The 14,627-nt window shown below is 35.0% G+C and overlaps 1 protein-coding gene across 3 annotated transcripts in view; it reads left to right on the plus strand.

The window, feature by feature from the left end:
• Positions 1 to 14,627, plus strand: part of LOC143228991 (muscle LIM protein 1-like) — a 28,024-nt gene that overhangs the window by 11,076 nt on the left and 2,321 nt on the right. For all 3 annotated transcript variants that reach the window (XM_076460578.1, XM_076460577.1, XM_076460579.1), the window contains 2 exons: positions 7,151 to 7,275; positions 10,532 to 10,706. In XM_076460578.1, the coding sequence (XP_076316693.1) occupies positions 7,151 to 7,275; positions 10,532 to 10,706 (300 nt within the window). The remainder of the gene's footprint in view (positions 1 to 7,150; positions 7,276 to 10,531; positions 10,707 to 14,627) is intronic.

Raw genomic sequence — 14,627 nt, forward strand, 5'->3', positions numbered from 1 at the left:
GCATTTATTGCACAGTTACTCTCCAATTTATCACAAACCGTTTTAAGTCTTTCCTGGGTAAAATCATGTATGACATCCTTATTTTTCACAACTAGAAGAATTCTTCCAACCATCAATCCCCTCTAGCTTGTTGTTCAGTTTGTTTCCACTAAGTCCAAGTGACTGGATGAAGAAGTATGTCTATCAAAACCTGAGTATCTCACTTCTTAGCAGTACAATGACCATCATCGCATCCACTAGATGTTCATCCTATAATCTGGTAAATGCTATTTAGTGCACAGGGATTTCCTAGTCATAGTCTCTGAAGCTATTTGAAGCTATCCCAACCTCATATACATAACTACAAATGAGATAAGCTCTTAATATGCACTTTTTCTCCATGTCAATTACCCACATCTCATGGTATATAGATATGCTTCATTATGTAACAATAACTATCAACTTCCTTTTCTCTGGAACTTCCCATACCTCCCTATTGTTTGCATCAATGTTTCATTAACAAATTGAGAAAACAACCATTGTAGCTGTGGAAGTAATGCTAATCAGCATATTATAAGGTCTTTCATTAATAAACCAAGAATTTTCCTCAAATCATGGACTTCTTTTTTATTCGTGGTAAGTATATTCAGCTGAACTTCGCCTCATAACACCAACTACTTTCTGTTTTCTTGATGTCTCCCAAGCTGTGTGTTGTCCTATTAATCTTGTGATTTTTTTTTTGGCTTGATAATAACCGTTAATTCCTGACAGTCTTGGTTGTAACATACAAATTTCTCAAAATTATAAATTACTTTTTTCTGACATCCTTTGGGAATTCCCATTTCATACAGGTACTCGTCTGCAATTCCTCACGTTATATCCCTTCAAGCTACACTTAAAACATATATTATCTTATGGTATATTTCCTCTATCATACATAGCTCGTCATCTGATCAGTTCTTACCTTTCTTCTAGACTACTTTTAGGGGAAACTTATGTTTCAATACTGCAGATATCCCTGTAACTACTAGATTGTGCCTTTATTAATTCATCTGTAACCAATCCATCACCAATTGCACAGATTCTGTTAAGGACATACACCTCCTTTGCTTCAGCAAATAAGTTCTCCTATTACATATATGCTTGTAGAAAGCATTTTCGACACTATCTCTTGAACAAATGTAGAAAGAGGTGTAACTGATTGTCTTGTCATTTAATAATTCGTTTCCTATGTGTTTTATTCTATCACTGATATTCTTTTAAACCTCATTTACTTTGTTCATGTCTTTTTATATTTCTTCGGTTTTGTCATTATCACATCACACACTCTCACATTTCTTTATTCTTACTGTTGTAATCTCTCTGTACGTTTCTAATAGTTTCATATTTTTTTTCCATTATATTTTGATTTTAATTTAACTTTTAACTCGTAATTTCCTATTACATAATTTTTGGTCATCTTTTATATTTCTATCTCTTTCTTCTTGGTAACCTTTTAATTTTATGCTTTGTTTCTGTTTTAGATATTTCACGTTTTATCATACTCTTTTTCAAGTTTTCTATCTCGTTCCTCCTGATTTTGTCTTAAATTTAATCATCTCAACTATCACTTGAATCTCATTACTTCACCTCGTGGTCTTCATATTCAACAATTGAAATTTCACCGAACTGTATTTTACTTTCACCGAATAATCCCACTTCTGACACAAATGTAGTAACAAGGATCCTTCGTTAGCGGGTTCTTTCATATTATCTAATAAAAATAAGTGGAGACACCCAAATACGTAATGATAATAAATTATTTTATACCTTCTTGTACCTTTTCGACAAACTTGAACACTTATACACTGTCGTAGACCTAGGTTAAAAATGGCATTGATTAACGTAAAACAAACAAAACTTATTATACGAAATAACCGTGATATTTAACACACTGACTGATTCGATATTTATCTTGAAATAGAACTTTATTTGCACAATAACTATGCAGTCTTTTTCACCTCACTTTCTAATTTGCACAACGACACTTCAGGGAACGAAGTATTTATATTCTACATACGAATAAGCTAAAACATAACATAATGTCACATTCTTTGAACTTTCTAGGCGTTATATGTCCTCTATCTAACAAATTACAGCACTGAAATATAACCAACAACAAGATATATATATTTGTGTGAGTGAGTGAAGAAAGCCAACATCAACCGAGGACACTAGTTTATTGTTCATATAGCTAGCTACAACAATGTTCACTTTGGCATTTTTACAATAGGATATTTTAAAGTTATTTGCACTCTGTCCACTGCGGATTATTGAACCCTTTATTTTAGCGTCGTAATCCGTGGATTTACTGCTGACCCACTGGGGCACTTTATATTAGATACAGGTTATAACTTGATAAACTCAAAGCTTAGTTTTAGCAAATGAAAGTGCGACAAGAGACCAACAAGATGGTCACTTTACAACTCCCGATAACTTCAACTGAAAGGGTCAAGGGCTCAGTCCAGCTCAGTATAGAGATCATTGGACTTGAATGTATTTACGCCGAAGTTATGTATTTATAACTACTAATTAGAACGTATTAATAACCAGTTACTTCAATTTTAGTTATCTCTTAATTTAATAATTACACTTCAATCAAAAATTAATTGTTTCATATAATTGTATGTATATAAAAACGGTATAAACTAGTAAGTGTATAAATATTTGGTTGTCACGATCAGTTATAGATTCCCCAAAGCTATGAAGTGAACTTCTTGAAGAAAGATTTGACACACGTTAAACCAGTGTTGATGAATACATACCGGCATGGTCAGATGGTTAAGGCACTCGATTCGTAATCTAAGGGTCACGAGAAAATGTGTGTATTAGCTTACCTTATGGCTCGTGCTATTAACATCTCGTTCTGACAGTTAGAGAATCTGGTATTAAAATTCAATAATTTTCCTATTTGTAGAATCCAAAGCCACGTGAAGATAAGGAATTGCAGATGTGCCTTAATATATGCGTGTGTGTGAAAAGTACAATAAAGCCATATCGAACTATATACCTGCTGTGTCCACAGAGGGGAATCGAACCGCTGATTTTAGCGTTGTAAATCAGAAAGCTTAGCTCTGTTCTACTGGGGGACATATATATACACACACATACAAATTACACAAAAGCGAAACGAAAACAACACATACTGTTATAACATAAAAACAGCAGTCTCGAACTATGTTTGAGCCACATAGTTCTTATACTAAAGCAAAGTATTTATATATAAACATATATCAATTGAACAGAAGCAATTAGTGAAAAAGTTTCATATCGCAAGTCAAAATTTGAAAATGAATTTTTACGAGGCCGTGACTGTTAAGTATTTGTGTGTTTTGTTATAGCAAAGCCACATTGGGCTATCAACTGAGTCCACCGAATGGAATCGAACTCCTGATTTTAGCATTGTAATTCCATAGACTTAACGCTGTACTAGCGGGGGGCTATTTGGAATGAAGAGTAGTGATTGAGTTCTGTTATCTTGTTTAAATCTCTGCTTTCATAATTTTTTTCAACCTCCAGAACCATACTTTTTTTCCTGCTGTGAAGTATTAAAAAGTAAGGCGTAAAGGAGGAAGAAGAAAATATTTAATATTTAAAAATAAATATTATATGTGTTGTATGAAATAATTCCGGGATTAGAGGCAATGCTGCCAAACTATATTTGGTTTCGTTCTAAAACCACAAGTAAAACTTAATAAGAAAGGACTTCAAAATGATCAATTATGCTAAGAAAGTATATTTTATTGTTTGTATTTTTGTTTAACTGAATCTTAAAAAAAACATAAAAATAAAATTCATATTATTTGTTAATGATCTGGCTCAATGGGATTGTGATATAAGACGGATAAATCAAAAGTCAAGTTTCCCTTATAAGCACTACCTAGTGCTTCAGTTGTGAAAACAAAGATGTGATCAAGTGCATCAAAACGATGTAGCCAGAGTTCATATACAACACTCGACTTGTAATTCGAGGGTCACGGACTCGAATCCCTTTCATACCAAACATTCTCGCCCTTTCAGCCGTGAGGGCGTTATAATGTGCGGTCAATCCCACTATTCCTTGGTAAAAGAGTAGCTCAAGAGTCGGCGTTGGGTGGAGATGACTAGCTGTCTTCCCTCTAGTCTTACACTGCTAAATTAGGGACGACTAGCACAAATAGTCCTCGAGTAGCTTTGAGCGAAATTCAAAATCAAACAAACAAACAAAGAAACAAACAAAGATCATCGGAGCTGCCTGCTCACGGCAATAAGTATATTCAAGACAAAATACCATTTTATTTATTGCTCATATCAGTAAATGTAGCAACAGGAAATATTTGTTTAGAATAATTATCATCATCCAGCTGTTACCTAAGAGATTATTTGATTTATAAAAGCGGTTTGTCATCTACAATCAAAAAATGAGATATTAAAATAGCTGAGATTTGGTGAGTTTCTGAAAGAGAATAATAATGCAGGAGGAATAATGAATAATTTTTAGAAATAAATCACCTCTATAATAGCATTCTATAAAATAAATAATACATGGTTAAAAGACAAATGCATTCCTGGTCCCGAGAAATATTTGAACTTTTTTCCCTAGACATGTATATTTTCATATTTCTTGGGCTTTTTGTTAGGTTGAAGAAAGGGAAGTTCCATTCCATTTAAGGATTTTACTAGATTTATAGAGGTGACTAGAAGTAGATGTTGCAAAAATATCCTCAGCAGGAAATAAAAATCACTCAAAAATCGTGAGAGTGGGACAATAGGATGATCGCCGAAAGAAATGCTAAAATAGGGATATAAGTGTACCCTATGGGGTTCTTAGCATATTTTTTGTTGTTGTTGTTTGTTTTTTTCTGGGGGGGGGGAAATATCGTTAAATTGATGCAATATATGTCGCCCTGCAATGTTATTATCAGAATCAAATCAAAATACTACAACTATACTTTATTTTTATATATTTATTATATGAAAATATATTTTGTTCTAGTTTGCAAAGACACATCTACATTTTTACTGGTGTATGACAATATGTTTATCGAACGTTTCAGAAAGTTCAAGTTAGGCCGGCAGTATCATGAAACAAACTACAATCCCATACCATCTGATGTTTATTCCTTTTTGTTTTTTGCTTCTCTGTATATATTTTGAGAAGCACTGTTTTATCCGAGTTCAGGTTTTTAAAAATAAGGGTCAGTGTATATTTATTAATTCATCTCGTGACGTCTGTTTTACTTGAATATGTAAGGAAATTATAGAAATTTAAAAAGTAACAATAAATGTAGTATAACAACCAATATCAAACTGGAGGGAATTTTCTAATATTTTTCGAATAGTGATTTAAAAAACATAAGAAATTTTAATATTATTTTTTATACTTAGGGGCAGTATACGAGGTCTGTTAAAAAAATACGCGGACTGTTTGAATTGCGCGACTCCAGTTGGTTCCAGGGGAATCCGCTTGGTGTCGCTAGGTTTGCACAAATCAGCTGATTACGACGCCATTTCCCGATTGCAGATATCTTCATTTGTGTATTAGCTACGCGGTTTTAAGTGAAGTGCGATTTTTTCGTTTGGCGGATTTCAGAATGAATGACCTGAAGGAGCAACGACTTGCTGTGAAATTTTGTGTTAAATTTGGACAATCTGCGACTAAAACTTTTGTTATGCTAACATGGCTTACGATGATGTTGCTATGAAGCGTACGGCATGTTTCAAGTGGCATGAACGTTTTAAGGATGGTCGACAGTCCATTGAAGATGATGAGGTTCCTGGACGTACTTCCACGTCAACTGACGACCCACACGTCGACAAAATCAACACCCTGGTGCGGGCAAATCGACGTCTGACTGTCAGGGAGCTTTCTGAAGAGTGTGGGATATAAGTTGGATCTTGTTACGAGATTTTGGCCAAAAAATTGAAGATGCACCGCGTTGCTGCGAAATTTGTGCCACGCAGAACTCGTAAGTTTTTGGCCAAACACTCGATCACTGTTCTTCTCCACCCCACCCACCCCCTACTCACCTGACCTTGCTCCTTGCGATTTTTTCTTGTTCCCCAAACTCAAAAGACCCTTGAAAGGAAGAAGATTTGAGACGATTCCCGAGATTAAGGCAAATGCGACGAAGGAGCTGGAGGACATTACAAAAGAAGCGTACCACGACTGTTACAAGTGGAAACACCGTTGGGATAAGTGTGTGCGTTGTGGAGGAGAGTACTTTGAAGGGGTCCCAGACCTGTAACTTCTAAATAAAGTACATTTTGTTTTATGACGTCAGTCCACGTATTTTTTGAACAGCCCTCGTACACAAATATGTTACACTTATTATCATTCCTCAAGACTATTCCCCGATAGATAAGCAGTAATTTTACGTACATACAACACTAAAACCTGAAATTTGGTTTCCCCTATGGACAGGCTGTAGATAACTTTGTAAAAGAAAAGCATCGTCAAGATTATTTAAAGCTAAAATTACGATTGCATTCCAATTGTACACACTAGGTGGCTATGTAAACGTTATTCAGGTTACATTTTTTTTATTTTCTTCCTTTTACCAGGAAATAACTCAAAGATTTATAACAGCACCAAATGTGTTCCAGAAGGACACGTAAAAACAACAAAAGTTATTATATATGAATCTTTTATAATTAGTAGTGGTTGAGATACTATTTATTTTATCAAATGCAAAGCATTGATTATGATTGGTTAAAGTAATATATTATAACACTAATTATATCATATCGTGTTCTTAGTGTTTGTTTCTTTGTTTTGAATTTCGCGCAAAGCTACTCAAGGGCTATCTGCGCTGTTTCTAGTGTTAACAATGTTATTGATTCTTACCCTAATTTGTAAATTACTTGTATGACGATGATAACAATTACACTTCACCAGCTTAATCCACTTCACATCATAGATGTTGCTTATGTTATTTGATAATATGCATAGCATCTTGACTACTATTGTATTGGTTGTATTTTAGCCAGCATGATAAATCCTGTTACTGAATGAAAGGCACCATTAGCATTAGTTATGTGAGATATAGTTTATCTGGGACATTGTTAGACATTTTTCTTTGTATTCTCTCCCAAATTCTTGGAATCAGTGGAATAAACGTTTGTTAAACGAGATACATTCCTTCTCAAACAGTTCAATAATCATGCCTTTCAAGCCAGTGGAACATCCCAAGTGTCCGAAATGTGGCAAGTCTGTTTATGCTGCCGAGGAAATGTTAGCAGCTGGTCAGAAGTGGCACAAAACCTGCTTTAAGTGTGGTAAGTATGAAGGTATATTTATTCTACAATATAGAATCGCAGCAATAGTAGATATAAGAAACGGAATTGAGTTTTTTAATCACCTTTAGCAAGATCGACCACATGATCAGTACTTTATGTATGATTAACATCAACGAGATTTACATTTAAAAAAATCCAGATCCACAAACAATCCACATGGTGATCAATTTATACAAACTTGATAATAGAGTTTTCGATGTCCTTAAGTTTTCAGCAATTGCGTAAAAAGAAGAAGAGTTTCTTTTCTTTTTGTTCATGTTTTTTTAAACTAGCTTTTACAAATGTTATATTCGGTTAGAAGATTATCACCAACTAACCCAAATGTGTTTACAAGCGCTAATGTTTAACCTTTATATTATTAGTTCATAGTTTTCACACGTCATTAAAGGCTTTCTGTTCTTCAAAAAAAAAAAGGAGGAAGAAATTCAGTATTTTTTCCTTCGAAACAAAATAGGGTCTTTATATTCTTTGCTGCTCAGAGTTTTCTGATTTTATGTAACACGGAAACATTGAAAAGTGTACGGTTAAAACGTGATTAAGTGGTGCACAAGGTATTTTTTTTTTAAATCACCGAAATGTTTCATTTATTTATTATTTCAAGTTAGTAATTTTTATCTGATCAGTCTTTTATAAAAGAAGGGAAACAAAATGTTAAAAGGAGGTATATATATGAAGTTGAAAGCTATCTAAAAATAAAGAAAACTCGCTTATTGGCAATTTTTGCATGACTAGTAATGACTTCTTCAAATTATCAACCTGACTGTATTTTAACCTTACTATATTCTTATCAAGGATACGTACAGTACTTAATTAGACCGCTGACGTGAAAACAAAAAGTTTAGCGTCCTCTATCAGTGGTTTGACGTACTATCATGGTGGAGTTAAGAGAATGGCTCTTTACCAAGCAGGGTATCAGATTATATGTATAACTGGATGTACTTTAGCAGGGTCTCCAAAGTGTTCTGTTTCAAGAGTAAGAAAAACAAAATTAAGAATAACCAATATTCTTACTTCTTACTTTCGAAATTCATATATCTTGCTTTGTGGTAGCTTTCAGAGAGAATGGTACTTTCAGTTCACAGCATGTGAACGTATTACTGACGTCACGAGAGTATAAACTACAATGTTAATCGTCCATTATATGACGTTATTTTAGCATCTACTGACTGATTAGTCGCAGACAACACACTACTTTATATTGGCACGAGTGGTTAAAACAGGTGACCCTTCCAGCCGCCTTAAAATCAACACCCGTAAATACTGCTGTCAGTAACAATTATCTGAGTTCATAATCTGTTACTATAAACTGTCTGTGATAAGGTAAGCAAATCTTATTGTATTAACTACTTCTCAGTTCTGCTATAATCAATTACGAATAGCGACAGTCAGAATGCCAACAAAATAATGTTTTATAGTAACGACTCCTTGTCTAAAGGATCGTAACACTATTTTAGTTTCACTTTATTTGGGATAATAGAACTAGACACTAGCAAAACATAACTTTGTCAAGAAGTACATCTTTACAAATGCTAATAAACGAGATCATTTTCTCAAAATGAAAGTAATGAACAACTTATTGGAACAACTGGTGCACCAAGTGGGTTATTATGCACAAATCATCCGAGCCATTGTAATTTTATATCTAAGACTACATCCGCCGAATCGTAGAAAGTTCTGCAAGTTTTTTTCAACGATATTTCTTAAAGACACATATTAATCAAATAAATTCTATTCAAGCACTGCTATATTTCACTTTGTATGTGATATAACATTTATCGTAAAATATTATAGCAAATTAATTAACAATTAATTCCCGCACTTGCATCGGAAAATACCAAACATTGTACTTGGTTAAAACATTAAATAATAATTTGTCTCTAAAAATATATATTTCTAATTCATAAACACCATAAAAGTAACCTTTAAATAGTGTAAATTTGTACTGTTATTCTACTTTTAGGAAACCAAAACACATGTAATTCTTACTTTGTATATGCCAACCAACTGAAGATGGCGCTAGAATATAATCAAAATACGCCCAATATTGTGTTTAACATTAGTGTAAAAAGTATAGTTAAGCTTCTTGAACAGTACAACATATTTCGTTACGCCATGAAATATATTCAACAATATTTCATTATATTCTCAGGATTTTCTCCGTTGGAAATGAACCGGTCTAATGGCTAGTGTGTTGGGTAATAGACAAGAAGTTTCAAAGTTTGAATCATGATGCCACTTCAAATACTACGCATAGCACTTTTAGCTGAGGGTGCATTACAACAGTAACAGTCAATCCTACTGTTCAGTCCAAAGAACCAGACAAATTCCTTCGGCGGTAGGTGCTGCTGACAGGCTACCCTCTTTCTAGTTAATAAATAAAATTAATGTGTGGTTATATTTGAACCCCGGAGGCCTCCGACTTGGTCATTTAGCCCCTGTGCACATAAAAAAAAAACACTTTTGGAAAATTCGAACTCCTGGTATGTCGGTCACCGTGAAGTGTTTTCAAAAAGCAAATACAAAACTGGTCCTTCTCTCGATAATAGCAGAAAAACTTGCAGTACATTAGAAGATATTTTGCTCCATTTCTAACCAGAATCGATTTTGCAGTGCAACTGAAACATTCTTAAAATGACATTTCACTGACGCAGTCAACTGCATTACTTTCTCTTGCTCCATTTCAAGACAACAGCCTCCACAGCCTTCTAATTGTTATCTTTCAAAACTCAAAATTCTCATTGCCAATTAGTAAAGCTCCGATAGCCTCCTGTTCTGTTATGTATGTTGTTGTTTTTTCCAATAAACTAAGCACATTGTGATACAAGGCAATTATTTTTCCGGAATATTATAACCTTAAACATTTACATAAATTTTAAGCGGTATAATGAAAAGCTGCAGATACTGAAAATTGAATTATAAATATTTTAAAAGTAAACTTAGAAATTTTATGTAAAAAAAAAGTAAAAATTGTGTATTATTCTTGTATCTTGTATACAAGCTCCAGGCGGTTCCAAAACCACTCACATACTTTCATTTAGTGCCGATTTATGAAAGATGAGATATTCCGCCTGACGACTACTTTCTTGCAATCAATTTTTTTTCTTTGGCTGATTAAGGATTTACATGCCTCAACTGTTTGAAGTACTTAGAAACTGGCTACTATGTATTCATTTCGAATTTGGGTTCAACTTATCCTCATTCTTAACTGATTCATTATTTTTGTTTCTAATCTCAGGTCTCTGCCAAAAGAGGTTGGACAGTACAAACGCCGCCGAACATGGCGGTGAGTTGTACTGTAAGCAGTGCTACGGTAGGAAGTTCGGGCCTAAGGGTTACGGTTTTGGCCAAGGTGCTGGCACCCTCAGCATGGACACTGGTGCGCATCTAGGCAACATTGGAACAGAAATGACGTAAGTATAGCTTTCTTCACCGTTTCAAGTTGCGAGCTTTGTAAGACAACCGTAAGGAGGAGGTTTGGAAATCAACTACAATTATATTATACGATCAATTTTTCCTTCAAGCCCGGCATGGCCAAATGGGTTAAGGCGTTCGACTCGTAATCTGAGGGTCGTGAGTTCGAATCCCCGTCGCACCAAACATGCTCGACCTTTCAACCGTGGGGGCGTTATAATGTCACGGTCAATCCCATTATTCGTTGATAAAAGAGTAGCCCAAGAGTTGGCGGTGGGTGGTGATGATTAGCTGCCTTCTTTATGGACGGCTCGCGCAGATTGCCCTCATGTAACTTTGCGCGAAATTGAAAAAAACAATTTTCCCTCTTATTTTCTCAATCGATGTACGTATGTGCGCTAGTTTTTTGGGGGTATAGGGGGATATTTTTAGACCATCGACATTATTGGATCGCGCTTTGCAATGCTACCAGTTGGTTAGTTGGGCCTTAAGCATATCAGCCACCAGGGTCATTAAACTCGTAAACGTGTTGAGTTACTCATCGTCACTGAAGATGTGCATAGCACTCGATTGGGTACTGTGCGACCCTACAACACAGAGGGAACACTGTACAGGACCCTCGTGAAATGGGTATTTTAAAAATGTAGCTCATTGGCAGGAACTGTGCAAGTAGTTTTTATGGTCTAGTTTAACATTTTTGCATAAAAAACAAATCGAAAAATCTTAGAAAGCAACTTCGCAAGTCGAGAAACATGGTCTATCCATGTGTACTATCTCTTTTAAGTTATCCCCAGAACACCTCTCACTTTCGGATCCAAAGTTTTATGAACATTACTCAAAGACCATAATGCGGCAAAAGTGTTTTAGACTTCGCTGATGATAGAATAATAAAGTATATTCTTAAGTGTTAAATATCAGTAGTTTTCCTTCTTGATAACTGATTTGATCTTTATATTCTTTTTCGCGAAAAAAAAAGTTAACCATGTGTCCTTTTGGTTGTTCTCCCCTTTGTACTCAACTGTAACGTATAGTCTGTGGTTTATAATTCCCGCGAGTGGGCAGATTTCAAAAATTCATATAGATTTGCATTTAAACAAACATTTCTAATTTTATTTCAAAATAAATAAACCACCGTGATGTATATTTGTTATATCATTAAGTCTTTATCAAAGTGGCCCGACATGGCCAGGTGGTTAAAGCACTTGACTCGTAATCTGAGGGTCGCGGGTTCGATTCTCAGTCATACCAAACATGGTCGCCCTTTCAGCCATAGGAGCGTTATAATGTGACGGTCAATCCCACTATTCGTTGCTAAAAGAGTAGCCCATGAGCTGGCGGTGGGTGGAGATGACGAGCTGCCTTCCTTCTAGTCTTAAAGCCTTCGTGCAGCTTTGTGTGAATTTCAAACAAACAAACAAACTAAACTACTTAACAAGCATTGCATAAGCAACTACCGCCCGATTACTTTAACCAGCTACATAGGAAAAATATTAAAAAGAATAGTTAGTAATTGACTATCAAATTATTTAAAAGCAAACTCAAAATTACCCGAAATTCCAAACGGCTTTAGGTCATTTAGACAAACTGCAGACCATCTAATCATATTGTCGGAAACAATTACCGATACTTTTAACAAAAACGAATCCACTGTCGCTTGTTTTCTCGACATTGAGAAGCCATTCGACACTGTCTGGCACCAGGGATTACGATGCGCTAAACGGAAATGAATATACCCTAGGGAACTATTCGCTGGCTATCTAACTTTCTAGACAATAGAACATGTAAAATCGATGTTAATGGGGCCTACTCAGTCTTTTTCACCTCAGGCAGGTGTCCCACAAAAAGGGGTAGTTAGTCCTGTCTCATTTATCATGTATGCGAGAAATATGCCACTATCGGACCTAAACTTAGGTTTAGCCTCACAATTTGCTGACGATGTAGCGGTCTGGCAAAGTGTCCCCACTCCTTCAATAGCAGAATCAAACCTCCAACCAATCCAGTTTAGAAGAATACTGTCAGAAATATACAATGAAAATAAACATTCCGAAAAATGAAGTAGTACTATTCACCAGATTCAATAAACTAAAAATAGATCCACCGAAGTTGTACATGAACGCATCACCAGACATATACATGTAAAAACGGCTACTTTGGGTTAGGAAAATTTTTATGTAGAGGAGCGAACAACATTTCGGCCTTCTTCGGTCATCGTCAGGTTCACAAAGAAAGAAAGAGGTAACTGACCGATAGCTGACCACATGTTTAAAGATGGTTGTGATGGCTTGTTTGGATGTTGGATTATATTTATTAATATAGGTATAAAGGTGTTCCTTAATATTGGTTTATTTTGGGCTTGAGTTGTTGTTTTAAGTAAGGCTCCTTTACTTTTGTGTTGCTTATGTTTGTTTCTTTATTTAGTATTTGGTTGTTTTCTATGGTTATGTTTATTTGATTTGCAGTGTTCGAAAAGTGTGAAGGCGACTTTTTGTGCTCTTTGAATCTGGTTTCCATTTTTCTATTTGTTTCTCCAATATAGAAGTTGTGGCAGTTATCACATTGTATTTTATAAATAATGTTGGTGTGGTGTTTGTCAGTGTAGTTTTTACATAGTATAGATCTTAGTTTTGTGCCTGGTTTTTGAATAAATTTGGTATTAACTGGGATGTCATATTTTGTTACTAGCTTTTGCTAAATGTTGGTTATTTGTCTGCTGATGTCTGGAATATATGGTATGCAGCAGTATATTGTTTCGCAATTTTTTAATTCGTGGGATATATTTACTTTTAGTTGATTTTGCTTTTTGTCTAGGTGTGTGCGTATAATGTTTTCTACGGTTTGTGGAGGAAACTTATTGATGTTGATAAAGTATTGTTTTATTTTGTCTAATTCGTCGTTAATTTTATCTGGTGAGCATAGTTTTATGGCTGTGTTTATTTGGTTTCTTATTATGTTGAGTTTTTGTTTTGTTTCATGTGTTGAATCCCAAGGAATGTTTAGTCCAGTACGGGTAATTTTTCGGTGGATTTCGGTTTTAAATTGTGTAATTTTGAGGTTAAGAAATGATATTTGATTGCTTTCTTCCTGTTCACATGTGAAGTTAATGTTGGGATGTATAGAGTTAATGTGATTGAAAAAACTGCGTGTTCTGTAGATGTGAATCCCGCAATGGTGTCGTCTACATATCTGTACCAGTATAGTGGTGGATGTAATGCTGCGTTTCAACTTGTCATAAAAAATATTGGCTGGAACTGGTGTTACTGGGTTGCCCACGCTTAAGCCATTTGTTTGTATATATTTGTGGTTGTTGAACATGAAGTTTGTCTTCATCGTGGTGAATTCCATGAGGGTTGCTAATTGGTTGTTGGGAATGTCTATTGATGGGTTAGGGTCTCGGATATAGAGTTCTAAGGCTATCTTGCGGTTGGGACTTCTGTAAAAAGGGATATAACATCGAAACTAGCCATTAAGGCTTTATGATTAAGTTGATTTAGATTAGACTTGAAATTAAAAGAGTCTTTGATGAATGAGCTGGCTGATGTTACATATTTGGAGAATGCCCATGCTATGTATTTACCAAGATTGTAATTAAACGATTCATATGTGGACATTATTGGTCGTAATGGACAATCTGGTTTGGGGATGCCGTATATTTGTGGTGTGGGTGAGTCGGTCTTGCGTAAGTAGGAATAAAGTGTTTTTGAAATTGTGTTGGCTTTTTTCATTTTTTGTAGCAGTTGTTCGCTCCTCTAAATAAAAATTTTCTCAACCTAAACCAGCCGTTTTTATATATATATATTTCTCTACAACTGGGTTTTCTCATCATCACTGACTTTTACAGACTGCTACCTCAGCAAAATTTTTAATATTAACCTAAGACACCAAGTTAACTGGATATAGCATATTAACAATATACTGACTAG

Source organism: Tachypleus tridentatus, chromosome 10 (genome assembly GCF_004210375.1).
Source record: "Tachypleus tridentatus isolate NWPU-2018 chromosome 10, ASM421037v1, whole genome shotgun sequence".
NCBI lineage: Eukaryota > Metazoa > Arthropoda > Merostomata > Xiphosura > Limulidae > Tachypleus > Tachypleus tridentatus.